Source organism: Oncorhynchus mykiss, chromosome 8 (genome assembly GCF_057628025.1).
Source record: "Oncorhynchus mykiss isolate SJ-2025 chromosome 8, ASM5762802v1, whole genome shotgun sequence".
In the NCBI taxonomy this organism is placed as follows: domain Eukaryota; kingdom Metazoa; phylum Chordata; class Actinopteri; order Salmoniformes; family Salmonidae; genus Oncorhynchus; species Oncorhynchus mykiss.
Genome location: NC_143029.1, coordinates 21,056,367 through 21,076,915, shown reverse-complemented (window position 1 = coordinate 21,076,915; position 20,549 = coordinate 21,056,367). Strand labels below are relative to the sequence as shown.

Below are 20,549 nucleotides of genomic sequence, written 5' to 3'. Positions count from 1 at the left end.
GCAGCATCAATTAATATACAGAGGCATTCCCATTTGGTTACACTTAATCAAAGATGTTTGAAACAGCAGTAAAACTTCTCCCTTGGCAGTCTAAAGGAAGTCTAATATCATCAGTACATGGCAAACTCCAAACGTATTTATTAATTAAGTAAAAAAGAAATCTGCTGAGATCTGGACTAATATATTTTTCTTTGGTTCTTTTCTGTTCTGTTAGACTTCAAGATGAATCAAATAATGAGAGAGAACAACAACAACTGTAAAATTAGGGTCCAAGTTCTACATCCAATGGAAAATGTAAATTCATTCCAACATTTTTGTTCCAACTTTGCTGCAAAAAGAGGGAGAGTGAGTATGCAGCTTCACAACCACTACCTGAACACCCTGAGCCTGGTCCAGGGAATGGGCATGATTAAGGAATGCTTTGGTAAAACTTTAACCTAACAGTGCCTTGGTCCTCCTCATGGTTGCATACAAACACAGGCCTGAATAAAAGTAGATAATACGACAAGTATAGGTCAAGTCATGTAGCCAATTCCTTTTGGAACACTGTATCAATATTTTCCTATGGCATTAACACCTTACAAGTCAGATGGGAAGAGTGTCATAACCTTTCACCAAACGCAAAAGTTAAGCCAATTTAATCTTCTGAATTAGCCGTTTAACAATGCTGCCTGCCACCAAGTGAGACATACTGTAAGTCCCCATAAGCACTCTATTTGCTGGCGCTACGCCTACTCTCCAGCATTTTTTCAACAATGGACGTTTTTCAACCGTGGCAGGGATATTGTCAAATATAATAAGAAGCAACTTACATACTTCAGCATCATACTGTCTAAATATACTAATGTTCAAGGGTCGAGCACTATTTTACTTTTATCCAGGACAATTGTACATGTGGCACTGAACTTACCTCCCTGTACTTATACAATGAAAGGCAGAATATCACCTGTCTTACTTTAATGTGCTGTGATTTTGCCTTTCCTATAATCTCTCTGTCTCAGAATCAAAGAATGTCCTAATTACTGCCATTTAAAAGGACTTCATGACGTCTTTTGATGTGATATTACCGTCTGTCCCAATTAGCTGTGCACTTGTCAACCTCATTTTGTTATGATGTCTGAATGTTAGAAGAGGCATGCGCTGTTGGCAACATAGATCTTTCTGCAAATTGTCCCCCTCTCTGTGTAGTGTGCTAGCCTATGTTTTTAAGCCACACATGGAAAAAAGCACTGAAATTATGTTTCTGTGTGTGAGATAAATACAGTACAATAGCATTGCATTTTGTTCATGTTCAGCATTTAGGAATTCTTAAACATTTGCATTAATCCTTCTGAAGAATGCAATAAACACCAATCAAATGATTGGTGATACTTATTGAATTATACTTTTTATGGCAAATAAGAAATGCCCTCTATTGGGAATAAGTCATGTCCTTGCCTATCTGGTTCACAAAGCAGGCAGTTTTGGCCAACCAACCCCGACACATTGTTTCTGCTGTACTCTAGCTGCACTCTAGCAGGTAGGTAGTCAACAGTGGCTCTCTCAAACTGCTGAGGGAAATGGTTTTACTTAACCCCTGAACTCTCCTTTATGGCTTTTTCCACTGAGATGACTATAATAGTAAATAGATTTTTTTCTCTCAGTTTTTTCAGGACATTTTGTCCTGAACATTGCAAATATTTATTCCAGATACAATTGACAATTTATTCTTAATTTCACTTTGATGATTGCTATACTTTTATTTGTGTTAGACCTTTATGCAGGGAATAGAGCTGAAAAAGCATATTGTAATGAAAACAAACAAATATTTACATTAGAAGAAAAGTGCCAAGAGCAGAATTTATAGGAGCAGAAATTTGAGAAATATCTGAGGTAAGAAACTATCCTAAACATGTTACATACCACATGATCTAAGGCTGACACCTAGTGGCAAGACATAGCACGACTCATCAATCTAATGTAAACAAAGCTAGGTTGAGGGGGTGTTATGAGCATCCTTCCATGCCAGCTGAATTCAAGAGCGTCAATTGAAAGGCTGTCAATATCTGTGTGAGAACATTTCCAGTTACCTTAAAATAACTGTTCAGTGAAAATCTCACTTTTAAAAGTACATTTTCTCTTAACTCATACCCAAATAATGTTGTTGACTCTTCCTATACTTGTATTTGTGGCAAAAGCATAAATTGGAGAAAAAATATTTCAAGTACCCCACCTCAAACTTTTAACTCAAACAGATATTTCCTGATAGAGGATGATGTCATCCTCCTGAGGAGGATGAGCTGGCCAATCAGTGGTCTACTCGCATTAATATTTTTTATGAACGGTAAACACCCACACCATTCTGTTGTTCGGGTTTGCCAACACAGAAAAGTTGCTTTTAAACACTTATTTACATTTTTTTGGAAGGAAATCTATTTTACTCATATTGTAATTAATTAAAGGTCATATTTCGTAGAAATCTGTAAACACTGGTCTTCCACTTTAAAGGTATTTGTATTTATTAAGGTTCCCCATTAGCTGCTACCAAGGCAGCAGTTACTCTTCCTGGGGTCCAGCAACATTAAGGCAGTTAACACAATTGAAAATATTACATTACATTACATTTCATAACAATTTTCACAACACATTAAGTGTGTTCTCTCAGGCCACTCCTCTACTATCACGTAGAGGAGACATAGACATATCATATCTGACATAGACATATCTGATATTGGCAGAAAGCTTAAATAATTTTTTATCTAATTGCACTGTCCAATTTACATGAGATATTACAGTGAAATAATACCATGCTATTGAGGAGAGTGCACAATTTTGACCATGAAAAGTTATTAATAAACAAATTAGGCACATTTGGGCAGTCTTGCTGCAACGTTTTGAACAGAAATGCAATGGTTCATTGGATCAGTCTAAAACGTTGCACATACACTGCTGCCATCTAGTGGCCAAAATCTAATTTGCACCTGGCTGGATTAATACATTATGGCCTTTCTCTTGCATTTCAAAGATGATGGTACAAACAAAATACAAAAGAACGGTTGATTTTTTTCTTTGTATATTCTTTTACCAGATCTATTGTTTTATATTCTCCTACATTCCTTTCACATTTCCACAAACTTTATAGTGTTTCCTTTCAAATGGTACCAATAATATGCATATCCTTGCTTCAGGGCCTGAGCTACAGGCAGTTCAATTTGGGTATGTCATTTTAAGTGAAAATTGAAAAAAAGGGGGCGGTTCCTTAGAACACCCTCTGTATTCTGTTAGACAGGTAACACTTTATCCACAATATAGCATGAAGCAATAACACATATGTTTTGTCCATCGGCAGACTATGATTGATAATGTCAAAAGCCAAACAGATGTCTAACAAAACTTTTTATCATCAATTTCTCTCAGCCAATCATCAGTCATTTGTGTAAGTGCCATGCTTGTTGAATGTGCTTCTCTATGTGTGCTGAAAGTTGTCAATTTGTTTATAGTAAAATAGTATTATATCTGGCCAAAAGTTTACTAGTGGTTGGTAACAGGCTGGTTTGTTGGCTATTTGAGCCAGTAACGGGGCTTTACTATTTTTGAGTAGTGGAATAACTTTTGCTTCTCTCAAGGCCTGAGGGTTCACACTTTCTAGTAGGCTTAGACTGAATATATGGCAAATAGAGGTGGCAATATTGGCCGTTATTATCCTCAGTAATTTTCCATCAAATTTTCCATCTTACACACTCACTTTACAAAATTCAAAATTATAATTATTGTCTTTCATAATTTTATCAGTTATACTTGGATGTGTAATGTCAGTGTTTGTTGCTGGCATGTCCTGCCTAAGTTTGCTGATATTGCCAATGAAAAAATCATTAAAGTAATATCAGTGGGCTTTGTGATGAATGAGCTGATTCAATGAATGATGGAGCTGAGTTAGCCTTTTGCCCAACATTTCATTTAAGCTGCTCCAAAGGTTTTTACTATCATTCTTTATATAATGTATCTTTGTTTCATAGTATTGTTTCTTCAATTCCTCGTCAATCTACGGGGATTTAACAGTTTTTACAGTCATTTTCTTAATGGATGCATGCTTATTAGTAACTGGAAAAAGCTATTTCATAAATGTGTCAAGTGCAGCGTCTGGATGCTCCTCATTACACACCACAGACCAACAAACATTCTTAACATCAACAACTTAGGAATCACTACAAAACGCCAAAAAAGCCAGAGAAGTTGAGCCTCGCGCTTCAACGCTCTTAGTTGTTACAGAAAGTGACCCACTGTGCTGTTTAGTTTCTGCATCTATATCATATTGCTGAGTGTACCTTTAAATCATGTCAGAAAAACTACAACATTTCACCAATACTTAATTACCTTTTTTTGGAAGGAAAACGATTTAACTCATATTGCAATTTATTAAAGGTCATATTTAATAGAAATCTGGTCAGTTACTTTAATGCATGTCACAGAAAAACAAAACATTTCAGCAATAATTTGCAAACGTATAATGATCTATGCATTATTCTCCATGTTACACATGTGTAATGTAAGTCAACATTCAACCAATCAGCTGCTGCTCTTCAAACAGGAAGTTGTATGCATGCTTAGGACGCTTGTTTTCTTCTTCTCAGCGACTTGCTTCTTTCATCACCAAAAGGCATCTTTCCATCTTCAGTTTGCAAAATGAAACAAAATTCAAATGTACCAGCCTTTCTCACCAAGCTTTGGACTCTTGTGGAAGATTCTGACACAAATGAATTTATTTGTTGGAGTCAGGTAAATTAAATTCCCCCACTGAGCGTGCCAGCCTGGCAGAGCTAGGTAGCGCTAGCACTTGACTGCATGGTGTGAAACGAGTTAGCCAGTTATAGTAGCTATGTCTGCCTAGTCCTAGATGCATGTGTCGATTAGTAGGATTCAATAAGCATCGTTTTGTTTTGTTACTGATACTCTTTTGTTATTGTTGTCCCTGCTGACTAAAGCTAGCACGTTATTTTGAATGATCTGTTTGTAAATTGGCTAGCTTCTTACAATAGCATATCAACAAAATTGGCTAGCTTCTTACAATAGCATATCAATAAAATTGGCTAGCTAACAAAAGAGCATATAAATAAGCATTCCTTGATAAAATTAAGCAAGAATACCCATGCACTATTTAGGTCCTGAAATGTAACACACATAAATGTAATTGATTGGAAGTAGTTGTAGACATTCTAGTCTCCTAATATATACATATTTATTTAGGAAGGTAACAGTTTCCTTGTCATGGATGAACAGCGATTTTCCAAGGATATCCTTCCCAAGTTCTTCAAGCACAACAACATGGCCAGCTTTGTCAGACAGCTGAATATGTGTAAGTAAGCGCTTCTATAAACATAGCAGATCTGCTGTTTTAGTGGAATGCCTCTTGTGCAGCTGTCTAATGGGTGGTCAATTTGCAGATGGATTTCGCAAAGTGATGCACATCGACACAGGCATAGTAAAGCAAGAGAGGGATGGACCAGTTGAATTTCAGCATCATTACTTTAAACATGGTCAGGATGACTTGCTGGAAAACATCAAAAGAAAGGTAAGACTAAGTCTGTGGCGGTTTGTCAGCCGCTGATTGTCAAGCAAATAACTGTCGGTCTCACGGTAATTGACCATTAATTAACATAAACACATTTAACATCTCCACACATAGTCTTACAAGCCATTTTAAAAAGTCTAATAAATCCATGTAATATAGCCTACACCTTCACAATAAATCCATTATTTATTTTAGACATGTCCAAAGAAAATGTAGTCTATTTCAGACGGAAAGAATAGCATAATCTGAGTTTTCCTTATGTTAGATCCAGATGTGGCTATGCCAAATGGCTGTGGGCTACACAAGTTCATTTAGCAGACAAGATTTACCTATAATTCCTTCACATTATTTTATAGTATGAAGAATACAATTGAACAAAGCTGAATAAAATGTAAATATTTTCTACAAATGATTTGAGGGAGTGCACACATGCGGCTATTCTGTGTTGAGCGGTTAACAAAGGAATAGGTACTCCTACACTACCAGTCAAAAGTTTTAGAACACCTACTCATTCAAGGGTTTTTCTTTATTTGTACTATTTTCTACATTGTAGAATAATAATGATGACATCAAAACTATTAAATAACATATGTAGTAACCAAAAAGGTGTTAAACAAATCTAAATATATTTTGTATTTGAGATTCATCAAGTAGCCACACCTTAGCCTTGATGACAGCTTTTCACACTTTGGGCATTCTCTCAACCAGCTTCACCTGGAATGCTTTTCTAAAAGTCTTGAAGGCATTCCCACATATGCTGAACATGCATTTTCCTTCGCTCTGTGGTCCGACTCATCCCAAACCATCTCAATTTGGTTGAGGTCGGGGGATTGTGGATGCCAGGTCATCTGATGCAGTATTCCATCACTCTCCTTCTTGGTCAAATAGCCCTTACACAGCCTGGATGTGTGTTGGGTTATTGTACTGTTGAAAAACAAATAATAGGCCAACTAAGCCCAAACCAGATGCGTTGTTATATCGCTGCAGAATGCTGTGGTAGCCATACCGGTTAAGTGTGCTTGAATTCTATATAAATCACAGAGTCACCAGCCAAGCACCCCCACACCATAACACCTCTTCCTCCATGCCTCAAGGTGGGAAATACACATGCAGAGATCATCCATTCACCCCCACCGTGTCTCACGAAGACATGGCAGTTGAAACCAAAAATCTCCAATTTAGACTCCAGACCAAAGGACAAATTTCCACAGGTCTAATGTCCATTGATTGTGTTTCTTGCCCCAAGCAAGTTTCTTCTTCTTATTGGTGTCCTTTAGTAGTGGTTTCTTTGCAGAAATTCGACCATGAAGGCCTGATTCACACAGTCTCCTCTGAACAGTTGTTGATGTGTCTGTTACTTGAACTCTGTGAAGCATTTATTTGGGTTGCAATTTCTGAGGCTGGTAACTTTAATGAACTTATTCTCTGCAGCAGAGGTAACTCTGGGTCTTCCGTTCCTGTGGCGGTCCTCATGAGAGCCAGTTTCATCATAGCGCTTGATGGTTTTTGCGACTGAACTTGAAGAAACTTTCAAAGTTCTCAATGTTCCATATTGACTGACCTTCATGCCTTAAAGAAATGATGGACTGTCATTTCTCTTTGCTTGTTTGAGCTGTTCTTTCCATAATATGGACTTGGTCTTTTACAAAATAGGGCTATCTTCACAACACAACTGATTGGCTCAAACACATTAAGAAGGAAAGAAATGACACAAATGAACTATTAAGGCACACCTGTTAGTTGAATTGCACTCCAGGTGAATACCTCATGAAGCTAGTTGAGAGAATGCCAAGAGGGCGCAAACCTGTCAAGGCAAAGGGTGGCTACTTTGAAGAATCTGAAATATATAAAATATATTTTGCTTTGTTTAACACTTTTTTTTGGTTCAACATGATTCCATAGTTTTGATGTCTTCACTATTATTCTTCAATGTAGAAAATAGTAAAAAATAAAGATGAACCCTTGAATGAGTAGGTGTGTCCAAACGTTTGACTGGTACTGTATGTGTGACAGTTGTTTTGATTTAGAATGGACCATTATCATGCACCTGTATCGAAACAGGGGCAGTGGGGAAAAATACGCAATCTATGCACTTAAATAGCGAATGGAGGACTTTTCCCTGTGGTTTATTTTCATGCCAGCCAGGTAGGCTCTACTCCTGTTGTAAATATAAGCAATGTGCTTAATATTAGGGAAGTTGAGAAAAAATATAGTAGGGCAAGCCTATAGAAGGCTGATGGGATCCTCCTCTTTTTATTAGCGGCCATCACTCTGTTTTCTACCGCATAGTCTAAACAAATGAGCTGATGGGTTCTCATGAAGTGTTTGATTAGATTTTCGAAAACATTTGCATTGATGTTATAGTGATTAGAGGGACAATAGCATGCTGAGTACCCGGCAGTTAGCAAGTTTGGTAGGCTACTAATGACTAGCAGCAGCATCAGAGTTTAGAGAAGCCTAATTGCCGTGACTAAAAAGGTAATGTGGAATTTGACTGCCTTCTCGACTTGTGACCGCCGGTGTGTTGGTAATACGGTCACCTCAACAGCCCTAGGTAAGACCTCATGGAAACAAACATATAATGGTAAACAAATAAATCACCTATATCAGTAAGTACGTCAAACTGAATAAGGGCATATTTTTTTTCAGGTTTCCAATGCAAGACCAAATGATACGAAGATCAGACAGGAAGACCTGTCCAATATTTTGGCCAGTGTTCAGAATGTTCACGGAAAACAAGAAAGCATTGATTCCAGACTCAACACACTGAAAAGGTAAGCACACTACCATGCCCTGGCTATCAAATGGAGGTTAGAAAGTAGTATTGATGTGTTGGTTTGGAGAGAGTTCTATGCTCATGCTTGAATTTCTGTTTACAGAGATAATGAAGGTCTATGGAGGGAAATATCAGACCTGAGACAGAAGCACTCCCAACAGCAGCAAATCATTAAGAAGGTGCAGCAAAACATTCTGCACCAAGAATGAGTTTGCTCACAATAAAAATGCTTAACAATTGTCCTTTAGGGTATAATAGTTGTCTAACTTTGAAAATAATGATCTTTATTCATTGCAGTTAATACAATTCATCGTCACATTGGTACAGAAGAACCGGATGAGTTTAAAACGCAAGAGGTAAGGCTTCGTAGTATAGCAATTCTTCCTTTGAATGACATCATCGATTACTAAACATTATTAATTCATTTCTGAATCTCCATTTTACAGGCCTATTCTACTGAACAGCAATGGAAAGAAGCCTAAATACATCCATGAAATCTACGATGATCCTCCTCTGGACCACAACAAAGTATGTGTAGAGGTCTGAATGGGTTTACCTCCCTATGTAAGGTGTACATGGTGGTGTCCATCCAATCAGTCAGGACGCTAATGATGCTAGCAAACAGATCCTTTAATTTTTTTTACAATATTAAGGCAGGATCACTGACAAGGAAAATGCTGCATTGTGAGAACAAAACTTGACATTGGCGGCGGCGCAGATTTTTTCCATATTATGAGTTTGTTACTTCAAAAGTCTGTTTTCTCAATGTAAGCTATTCTAAAGATGTACATTTTGAACTCTCTCCCAGCCCTCTGTCAGTGGTTTGAAGAGTGCTGATCTTACTGACGATGTCGTCATCTGTGATGTAACTGACGATGACACAGAGATCACAGAGGGCCCCTCAAGAGCATTGGATCAATCGTAATTCAACATAAAAAAAAATTGTTTCATGTATATTTCCATCTGCCATCATCCATTCTCATGCCTTTTCTCCTGTCCTTCATTCTTAGGGATGTAGAAATAGTTGAGGTCTTCAACAACAATACTGTGTCACAGACAGACAGCGCTGACAGTATAGGACAGACCAACTCTTTAGTAATCGAACCAGAAGAGACCACCATAAGCACATATGATAGCCTTCCCACAAGCAGCACCTTGCAGCTCAACAAACAGTCAGGGTTGAGCCTGGAGGATCCAATGAAGATGATGGACTCAATCCTCAATGAGAGTGGAGCTATTTCTCAGAATATCAATCTCCTCGGCAAGTAAGTGGACTTGACTAGCTTTACGTTTGTGGCCTGTAGTTCATGAAGAACTTGAGAAGGCTTTCTCACATTATGTTCCATATTACTGAGTTGCATATTTTCATTTGTAAGGATATAGGCCTATTGAATTATTGTCTCGTCTTACAGTTAATTGGCATCCAAATGTTTTAACAGGGTTGAGCTGATGGACTACTTGGACAGCATTGACTGCAGTTTGGAAGACTTTCAGGCTATGGTGTACGGGAAGCAGTTCAGCATTGATCCAGATATTTTAGAGGCCACAGAGGTTTATGTCAATTACATTTCCATACAAATGCTACAGTTTTGCACTTGTAGAGAATAACCTGGTTAACCCACTCAATTCAATATCCGGGATGTATTTGTTACAGAAACTGTTTAAGAACCACAGCAAATGGAATGAAACATGGAGGGACCTACCTGAATTTGTCCAATAGAAACTCATTTGCATTTCCCATTTGGAGTAAACGGTTTCTGTTGCGAAACCTTTTGCCACAGAATTGACATGATGATTATACCCCAAGTTTGTCTGAATTTTATGTGTGTTTCTGAATACTCATTCATTTCACTCTTTAGGGGAGTGGTGGTCCCAAAGAAAATGCAGGGCTGCTATCCAAAGGAGACAAGTCTAGTTTCTCAGCAGACAACCAGCTGGTCCAGTACACATCCTGCCCTCTGCTGGCCTTCCTGGATGGCTGCACCCCTTTGGCCACAGAGGCAGACAGCAGCACAGCCACAGAACTGGGAGACAGCCTGCTGCAGCACAACACTGAGGTCCCCACAGACCTGCTGGAGCCAGACGAGGAGCCTCCACGAAGCTCTCTGATCCGCCTGGAGCCCCTGACTGAGGCAGAGGCCAGCGAGTCAACGCTCTTCTACCTGTGTGAACTCAACCCAGAAGGTGACACCACTGACTCGACGCAGCTGGAGATTTAACAAGGTTAACCAAGGAGCAGAAAAAGGATTGGACCTTTTGTAGATACTTGTTAAAATGATCTATTTCCTGTTCAGAAGTAAGACATTCCGTCATTTAGTGGAATAATCTACTAACAGCTGTACGTAAACCCCGATTAAGATGAGGCTGCAATTGTTGGTTTAGGTTTCACTATGTATTCTTGATATGTTAAGGATCACATTCATCTTTAATGAACAAAAACAGAAGTGCCTGTTTCCTTAGTAAAATCCCAATGTTGATCATTTCAAGTACTGTAGTCTGTATCAATGTTTATGTTAAGATTCATAGATTGCGAAGCTTAAGTGACAATGACATTAAAAGAACAGCAAAAGCATCATTACATTCTGAATGCTTTGTTCTGTAGGTGAAGGTATATTCAAGAAAATGCATGCTTTGCCTTAAAGTTTATTAAAAGGTGGGTTACAATGCACTTTAATACATGTCAAAACACAAACAATTGTCAGTCTGCTGGAAATACTGAATACACATTTCTAGTATGTTAAAGCATCTACAAAATAATTTATCCACTGAACATCAGTATTTTACATTAAGATAACTCCAGTGTGAATCATAAGTAACAAGGTACACAAAACTGAAGGACTAATATCTGACCTACAACAAGATGTGCATGATCACAAAAGGGAAAGCTGTAGTTTCAGTTTTGCAATTTGGGAGGATGTTCTGAAAAGGAAAGCACAGCAAAGCATGATGGTAGATTAGCCTATAATATGCCACTGGTACATCACTGATGGAAATGAACCTAGGATTACAACAATGAGCTAATATCTGAAACCCTGCACTTCATTGCTACATATGCATAACTTAAAGCAAAGTGTAGCATATTATCAAACATCAAGCAGTCTTGCCCATTTTGTAACAAATCAATGGTTCTTTCTGAATGTCGCTTATCCAGAGTCAATTACAGTTGACAAAGAGTCCTCCTTTCACTGACCATCTCTCTAAGCACCAGCTACCTTTACAACCCCAACTCAATAGGATAAAACATGGTACATAAAACACCCATGTATTCAATACTATAGCATGCATGCAGTGTATTAACAAAAAGGGTGGGTGGGGAATGCACATACAGTATTTACAGAGCTTGTTCACCTTACGAGTTGAATATTCAAAATGATCATGAGCAAATGATTGCCCCCCTCATTCTTTAGATCATCAGTCGAAGTCTCGGTTGACCAGGACCAGTGGGGCTGCTAGGGTCCACACATAGAGGGCAATGCAGATCCAGCTGGAGGAGATCTTCACCCACACCGAGGGCCACTTGCTGGTCATTGTCTCATAGTTGGAGTCAGGGCTGAGAAAATCAAAAACAGACAAGTCAAACTCACAAGCGATAGATGCAAAAGAGGTCAATCAAACTTGACCAAAACAATGGAATTGCCATGAAAATGTGTGAGGGAAAGATCTCATTTAGGCTACTGTTTGTGTGCATTTCACACTGTTGAGGTAAAAATTGGAGTATAATGCTTGTATGGATGTCAACCCAAATACATGTCCATGTAATACTTAACCAATCAATTGCATTAGAGTTAAAAACGACTGACTACCACCACAGATTTGTTTACTAGCTATAAATGTATGCACGGTAGCGCACAATGGCGTTTTGGGTTCAGTGTAAGGCTACAGACTCATTACTGTTGCCTAGTTATCATCCTACCAGACCAAATAATCCAGGAGAGTGAGGATACACACCTGTACCAGTTGGTGAGGGTCATCATGATGTAGAGGGAGGCCAGGAAGAGCATGAAGTGGAAGAAGGAGTAGCTGTAGGTGACTCCTTCCTTCTCGTTGTCCACGGCCCGGTTCTCACCATCTTCCACGTCAAAGTTCTCAGGGTGGTGGCCATCCTCAATCAGAGAAGACTCGTCACTGGTCAGAGTCAGTTTGTTCACCTGGGTGTTGGAGGAGTTGCGGATGCTATAGGAATGAATGGATAACATGTTATTGTCGGGGCAATAGCAACTGCGCAAAGCTGGTAACTGGTAAAATAGCATTAGCAGTTTCTTCGAAGAGAAAACTGCAGACATTGTTGTTTGGGTCGGACTTGTTTCCTTACCTTGAGTACAGAACACACATCAGGAACAGGACCAGCCCCACAATACCCTGGGCATCCCACCACTGAACAACAGGGTGGTCCTTACCAGCTGGGGTGGTGTTGTTGAGGCCAATGATACCCAGCAAGCTTGGGTTGCATTTCCTGTCTGTGGATGGCAAAGACAAACACATTTACTCGAGTGCTTGTCTTGATGAAGAGTTAGCCATTTATTGGTGTATCGGAGACATTTGATCATTAAACTTCTCACCTGGCTCGTTGGTCATGGCAGACCAGGTGAGATACATGGTGTACAGAGTCACAATGGAAGACTGCAGCAACCCAGACCTTGGCTGGGACTCCTGTTGAGAAAATGGGTGAGATAACACTAAGATGTAAATGTGTCAGAACATATTATAATTACATGTTTATTATACAAGATGAAGGTCCAGAGACTAAGGTTTCTGGGGTACAACAGGTGACATGCTGGTCCAATGCACTTCCTTACCTGAATCTTGGGCAGGACGGACATGACCGAGGCTCCGACACACAGCAGCATGTTGACAGTGATGAAGGCCTTGTTCTCAGTGCAGCCGTCAGTGTGGGTGTAGTAGACGTAAAACATGATCAGAGACACCAGGGACAGGATGTAGTTGATGGTTGTAGCAGACAGCAGAGCTGCACGGGAGAAATTAGACTTACTGGTTATTTCTGAACAATGGGGACACGGGGAGTTAAAAAGTGTAGACACAGAGGGTTGCTTTAACTCAACCTGTCACCAGTGCATTTTCACAAGGTATTCTTAAAGAGAAGCTCCTGTTGATTACCATACCTGCATACCAGCAGCGAGAGTTGCCCTCCTCCATCTTCTCCACCCAGGACTCATTCCAGGAGTGGGCAAAGTCTATCAGCAGGACCAGCTGGATCAGGATGAAGCAAAAAGCTCCAGCCATTCCTATGTAGAACCAAACTAAGGGAGAGAAGTGTGAACTAGCTGCAGGCTAAGTGAGTATTATTAGCTACACTTTCAGTACCAGTCAAATGTTTGGACACCTACTCATTCAAGGGTTTTTCTTTATTTTTACTTTTTTCTACTTGATATTCTTCAAAGTAGCCACCTTTTGCTTTGATGGCAGCTTTGCACATTCTTGGCACTCTCAACCAGCTTCATGAGTTAGTCACCTGGAATGCATTTCAATTAACAGGTGTGCCTTGTTAAAAGTACATTTGTGGAATTTATTTCCTTGTTAATACGTTTGAGCCAATTAGTTGTGTTGTGACAAGGAAGGCCTATTTGTTAGTCCATATTATGGCAAGAACAGCTCAAATAAGCAAAGAGAAACGACAGAAACGACCTTAACACATGAAGGTCCGTCAATGTGGAAAATGTCAAGAACTTTTAAAGTTTCTTCAAGTGCAATTGCAAAAACCATAAAGCGCTATGATGAAACTGGCTCTTATCAGGACCGCCACAGGAAAGGAAGACCCAGAGTTACCTTTGCTGCACAGAACAAGTTCATTAGAGTTATCAGCCTCAGAAATTGCAGCCCAAATAAATGCTTCACAGAGTTCAAGTAACAGACACATCTTAACATCAACTGTTCAAAGGAGACTGCATGAATCAGGCCTTCGTGGTCAAATTACTGCAAAGAAACCACTACTAAAGGGCACCAATAATAAGAAGAGACTTGCTTGGGCCAAGAAACACGAGCAATGGACATTAGACCGGTGGAAATCTGAGCCCAAATGTAAGATTTTTGGTTCCAACCTCCGTGTCTTTGTGAGACAGAGAGTAGGTGAACGGATGATCTCTGGATGCGTGGTTCCCACCGTGAAGCATGGAGGTGGTGTGATGGTGCTTTGCTGGTGACACGGTGTGATTTATTTTGAATTCAAGGCAGACTTAACCAGCATTCTGCAGCGATACGCCATCCCATCTGGTTTGCGCTTATTGGGACTATCATTTGTTTTTCAACAGGACAATGACGCAACACACCTCCAGGGTGTGTAAGGTCTATTTAACAAAGAAAGAGATTGATGAGTGCTGCATCAGATGACCTGGCCTCCACAATCACCCAACCTCAACTCAATTGAGATGGTTTGGGATGAAGAGTGAAGGAAAAGCAGCCAACAAGTGCTCAGCATATGTGGGAACTCCTTCAAAACTATTGGAAAAGCATTCCAGATGAAGCTTGTTGAGAGCATGCCAAGCTGTTATCAAGACAAAGGTTGGCTACTTTGAAGAATCTAAAATATATTTTTGCATTCGATTTATTTCATAGTTTTGATGTCTTCACTATTATTCTACAATGTAGAATAATACAAATAAAGAAATCCTTGAATGAGTAGGTGTGTCCAAACTTTTGACTGGTACTGTATATTTCTATGAGACAGAAAAACATTATTTGTATGAAAAGGGCCATTACCAGTTGTGAAGGGACCCTCTGGAATGAAGAATGCACCAATGGTAATGGCAGTCGCAGAAGCAAACTTGAAGAACCAAAACCTAAAAGAAAGCATAAGTATTTTAACTGATCCCCCTGTTTGAACTTAAATATACTTATGGATACCCTTGTTCCTTATTTCTCTTCCTGCATTGCAGTATATAATGCTTACTGATATTGTCATTACCCATATATGAAGAGGACACAGTGCCATTTACCCATTGTGTATAGTAGCTCTGGGATCCTGGCTACTCTTGACTTTGACCATGAGGAGGGAGAAGAGCAGGAAGAACATTGCCATGCCGAAGCAGATACGGTACACAGCCTTGTAGCCAACCAAGACATCACAGTTGACATGACCCTCCACACCTGGAATTGATGTACCCATTCCCCCATCACAGAATCCTGGAATCTGCAAGAGCCAAGATGCACAAGTAACTAGTCAGGCCAAACAAAAATGTGTAGAATGAGTTGTCTTAACTGTAAATGTTGTATATCAAATACATAAAACACATAGTTTGGTACCTTCTTGAGCTGCTCTTCCATCCCTGGCATGAGCATAATGCATGCGATGCCCACACCCAACAGGAGGAAGAAGGCATAGATGAGTCGGGTGACAGTGGAGTTATTCCCACTGGGGCAGCATTTGCACAGCAGACAGGGGGCAGTGCCACACAGGCAGGGGATCTACAAGGCAAGACAAGGGAATGGGGTTAAATATGATTAAAACCAATTAGCTAAGTCATACAAGTATAGAACTGATGCTGACAAAATAATATATCTGCCCACCGCTGAATGATTTTACAGTTAGAATATAGCCTAAGTACAAAGTCAATAGGGTTTTCATTCATTGATAAAAGTTAATACATCTACGTAGGGTTGACATAACACCAACACACTTGTTTTCCCAAGTTGCTAACTGCGTTGGAAACCAAATCTCTGCTAAGAATAGAGATCTGGCAACGGCATGTGACAAACCTAATCAAGTTGATACCAATGTGGAGGAGAGACCAGGCTGTTAACGGTACACTTTTAGCTTAAATAGTTTCAGGAATATTATTAGTTAAACTAAATAGGAAACAATACCAGACATTTGCCTAACTGAACTGAGTACCGTTAAATTCTAAAGTATTTTAATGACCCACATTTCACAATGCACTGGTGGCCTAACTGGAGACGTCACAGTTAACGGTTATCTGACATTTGATTCTGTTTTGATGCCTAGCCACGGTGTTGCAATATTTCCAAGTACCGGGCAGTAGCTAGCTGGTTAAAATTATCATCATGTTATTGATAAACAATCGTCATATGCAGGTTGACAGTTCGCTCCCCGAACTGGTTTGCTTTGCTTGCTCTCTGTACGTTTACATTTTCAATTCTACAGCAATGTAGGCCTACTTGAGACCTAGCTAGATAACCGCTAACGTTAACTATGACGTCTCCAGTTAGGCCACCAGTGCATTGTGAAATGTGGGTCATTAAAATACTCTTGAACATATAGGCACTATCAATAACAAAGTGGCTATCTAGCTAGGTCTCAAGTAGGCATACATTGCTGTAGAATTTAAAATGTAAACGTATAGAGAGCAAGAAAAGCAAACCAGTTCGGGGATCGAACTGTCAAATCCTGCATATGACAAGTGTTTATCAATGACATGACGATTTTAACCATCCAACGTTAGCTAGCTAAAATTGTGGTCATGTTTTAGAAAGATTACCCGGGGCCAATGTATTTGATTAAAAGGCAATGCACCAAGCCATACTGAACAGGGAACCACCCTGGCTTTGTTGTTGTGCATTGACGCTAAAACAGCTACAATTACTTTAGGATTACTGTCGCTAGCGAAACTGTCGTCTGAATAAATATTTGATTCGGTCCATTTAAAAAAAAGAGTGGATCTGAGTGATGTCGACTTATTTTAATTATCATAAAAACGAAGGCTTACCCAACTCGCCATGGAACACAGTCCGAGAACGGCCCCCATGATGTTTTGCCGAAATAAGACTTCTCTGTGCTGTAAAAGATGGATGCTTTTCGTCTGTTTACAATACAATCGCGCTTCTTCTTAGGATTTGGTTCGTGGATCGCATCCAATTGAAGGTGCATATACCGCCATCTACTGTACTGGTGTGTGAGGCATTTCACGGCCTACTGTACCTACATTAAATTATGTACCCACATTAAATGACACAAAATTTGAGAAAATTAAAAGTGCCCTGCCAACTATTAACCCTCTTAAAAAAACACCCCATTCCACTATTTAACCCTATCTAATCCTACCCCAGACCGAAGGTCTGAGAGGATAGAACTCGACCACTCAACACCCCATGCAACTGTTCTGCAAAAAATCCTTGCAATCCAAAGTACTTCTCTGCGGCAGCCACCACAACCTCTATTTTCTGTGACTTCTGATCCATTTCTACAGTATAATTGACATCCATGGCTATGAATACCAAAAATCACACCTTACTGAAACACAAATTCTTCCCATCGCTCTCTCTCTTGGGCTCTGCCTATCCACAGGAATCCTCTCAATATCCCTCACCCTGTACCCATCTTCCGCTACCATTCACTGCTCCAGCACACTTCTCAGATCTATGGAACTCCCTACTACACACTACTTTTTTTCCTACTGCACCAATAGGTCCACAGACAACGCAATCGCAATCACACTGCCCTAACCCAGCTGGACAAGAGGAATACCTATGTAAGAATGCTGTTCATCGACTGCAGCTCAGCATTTAACACCATAGTACCCTCCAAACTCGTCATTAAGCTCGAGACCCTGGGTCTCGACCCCGCCCTGTGCGACTGGGTCCTGGACTTCCTGACGGGCCGCCCCCAGGTGGTGAGGGTAGGTAAAAACATCTCCACCCCGCTGATCCTCAACACTGGAGCCCTCTTCTGTACTCCCTGTTCACCCATGACTGCGTGGCCGTGCACGCATTCAACTCAATCATCAAGTTTACAGACGACACTACAGTGGTAGGCTTGATTACCAACAACGACGAGACGGCCTACAGGGAGGAATGTGGTGTCAGGAAAATAACCTCACACTCAATGTCAACAAAACAAAGGAGATGATCATGGACTTCAGGAAACAGCAGGGGGAGCAGTAGTGGAGAAGGTGGAAAGTTTTAAGTACCTGGTCCAGGTAATGGTCCACCCACGCAGACAGCGTGGTGAAGATGGTGCTGCAGCGCCTCTTCAACCTCAGGAGGCTGAAGAAATTCAGCTCGTCACCAAAAACACTCAAACTTTTACAGATGCACAATCGAGAGCATCCTGTCGGGCTGTGTCACTGCCTGGTACGGCAACTGCTCCGCCCAGGACACCTACACCACCCGATGTCACAGGAAGGCCAAAAAGGTCATCAACCACCCGAGCCACTGCCTGTTCACCCCGCTATCATCCAGAAGGCGAGGTCAGAACAGGTGCATCAAAGCGGGGACGGAGAGACTGAAAAACAGCTTCTATCTCAAGGTCATCAGACTGTTAAACAGCCACCACTAACATTGAGTGTCTGCTGCCAACACACTGACTCATCTCTAGCCACTTTAATAATGAAAAAATGTATGTAATAAATGTATCACTAGCCACTTTAAACAATGCGACTTTATATAATGTTTACATACCCTACATTACTCATCTCATATGTATATACTGTACTCTATACCATCTACTGCATCTTGCCTATGCCGTTCGGCCATCGATCATTCATATATTTTTATGTACATATTCTTATTCATTCCTTTAAATTTGTGTGTATAAGGTAGTTGTTGTGAAATTGTTAGGTTAGATTACTTGTTAGATATTATTGCACAGTCGGAACTAGAAGCACAAGCATTTCGCTACACTCGCATTAACATCTTCTAACCATGTGTATGTGACAAATAAAATTTGATTTGATTTAAGAAAATAACTTGTCCTAATTGCATTTTCCTATCACGTTGAATTGACTTACTTCTTAGCTTTTTTCTAATTTTAATAATTGAGTCACATTGAACATGTAAATACCCCCTGAGCACAAATGCTGCAGATAGTGAAAAAGAGAATGTGTGGGAAATAAGTATCATTCCTGCATGGCTTTTTCAGTGAGCGAAGGGCTACTGTTAAAGTTCACAGTCGACAAATCAACCATGATGTTAGATCAGATATTTGGTAGCTCTATCACCTTTAGGCTATTTTGGATAAACACATATTCTGGATATGGAGAATTAGGAAGTCATCCATGAGTGCTTTGAGTTTCAGAAGTAGCCTCGCACGAGCCTTGGCTTGTGGGTTTCACATGGGCATCAGTTTTCCAGATACCATGCTCAGGTGATAATTTAGCCTTTCCTCACTGAGCATGACCCTATTCTTTACCCTGTTTGGTTTGGATGAAAGCCTTACATAGGCCTACTCTGTACAGTAAGAGTCAGTGACTCCTTGTTCAGACAGTACTCATAAAACTAATTGCATTAATGGGAATCGGGAAAGATTAGGGACACCGTAGCCTAATTCTATCAAGGGTCATCATGTATTGAGGCAGTTCGTTTTACCTCTCCAAGCTACTATAGCAAAGAAACTCTGACTATAGCCTGTCACTAATGATTTAGTAGAATAGGAAAGTCTAGGGGAAATTCATGCATAACACTTTTCTCACCATCACAAGAGACCCCAACAATTTGAGACTCTTGAAATGGATTTGCATCATTACATGTGTCACACCCTGCTTTGTATGTTTCTATGTTTTGTTTGGTCAGGGTGTGATCTGAGTCTGATTCTATGTTGGATGTCTAGTTTGTCGGTTTCTGTGTTTGGGCCTGATATGGTTCTCAATCAGAGGCAGGTGTTAGTCATTGTCTCTGATTGGGAACCATATTTAGGTAGCCTGTTTTGTGTTGGGTTTTGTGGGTGGTTGTTTCCTGTCTTTGTGTTTGTTGCACCAGATAGGGCTGTTTCAGTTTTGCCACGTTTATTGTTTTGTATTATGTTCATGTTGAGTTTTCCTATTAAAAAACTAACTATAACCACACTGCATTTTGGTCCACCTTTCCTTCCCAGGAGGAAAGCCGTAACATGGTTCACAACACAAAATTGTGCTGTTTATCAAATTTAAATTTGATTTGTCTCATACACATATTTTGCAGATGTTACTGCAGCTGCAGTGAAATGCTAATGTTTCTAGCTCCAACATTGCAGTGGCTTTGTCCCAGTTTAGTTAGTCTGTGTTTTCTTCAGCTGAAAAGGGGTGCATATGTTCCCTGTCCTCCCATGCATACATGCATATTTAATATCACAATTATACCATGGAAAATTCATTTTCTCTTTGGCTGTCTGGTCTAGGATTCAGTGTTACATTTCATAATTGAGTATGTTTCCAGAAAACCTCATTGCTCATTTTATTTCTGGGAAGAGAGCAATTGTGGAGGTGACACATCACCTAGTGTTCAGTGATGCATAGGCATATTCTACAAATAGATTAACCACTACACAAGAAATGAATTCAA

At 40.0% G+C, this 20,549-nt stretch overlaps 2 protein-coding genes across 2 annotated transcripts; one reads left to right on the top strand and one right to left on the bottom strand.

The window, feature by feature from the left end:
• The first annotated feature begins 4,548 nt into the window (after positions 1-4,548).
• LOC100136070 (heat shock factor 2) lies at positions 4,549-10,985 on the top strand. The gene is given in 12 exon segments (NM_001124377.1): positions 4,549-4,755; positions 5,224-5,332; positions 5,421-5,548; positions 8,198-8,322; positions 8,428-8,503; positions 8,622-8,680; positions 8,771-8,852; positions 9,133-9,245; positions 9,335-9,589; positions 9,764-9,875; positions 10,184-10,541; positions 10,599-10,985. Coding segments are annotated over 12 exon segments (1,536 nt in total). The 5' UTR covers positions 4,549-4,662; the 3' UTR covers positions 10,625-10,985.
• Positions 10,955-17,857, bottom strand: LOC110529573 (serine incorporator 1). The gene is made up of 10 exons (XM_021611912.3): positions 17,003-17,857; positions 15,582-15,743; positions 15,275-15,468; positions 15,039-15,118; positions 13,445-13,582; positions 13,121-13,290; positions 12,884-12,974; positions 12,637-12,781; positions 12,273-12,497; positions 10,955-11,874 (listed from the first exon to the last, which is right to left on the bottom strand). Exons 1-10 carry the CDS (start codon positions 17,039-17,041, stop codon positions 11,736-11,738), a joined length of 1,383 nt encoding a protein of 460 aa, XP_021467587.1. The 5' UTR covers positions 17,042-17,857; the 3' UTR covers positions 10,955-11,735.
• Positions 17,858-20,549: the final 2,692 nt, after the last annotated feature.

Bases quoted from the DNA above. Each gene is read 5' to 3' on its own strand.
- LOC110529573 (XM_021611912.3), bottom strand. From the start codon at position 17,041: ATGGGGGCCGTTCTCGGACTGTGTTCCATGGCGAGTTGG. The intron at 12,782-12,883 runs GTGAGAAGTTTA...TGCCATCCACAG, and splicing joins TGCCATGACCAACGAGCCAG to ACAGGAAATGCAACCCAAGC. The intron at 12,498-12,636 runs GTAAGGAAACAA...TCATTCCTATAG, and splicing joins ATGTGTGTTCTGTACTCAAG to CATCCGCAACTCCTCCAACA.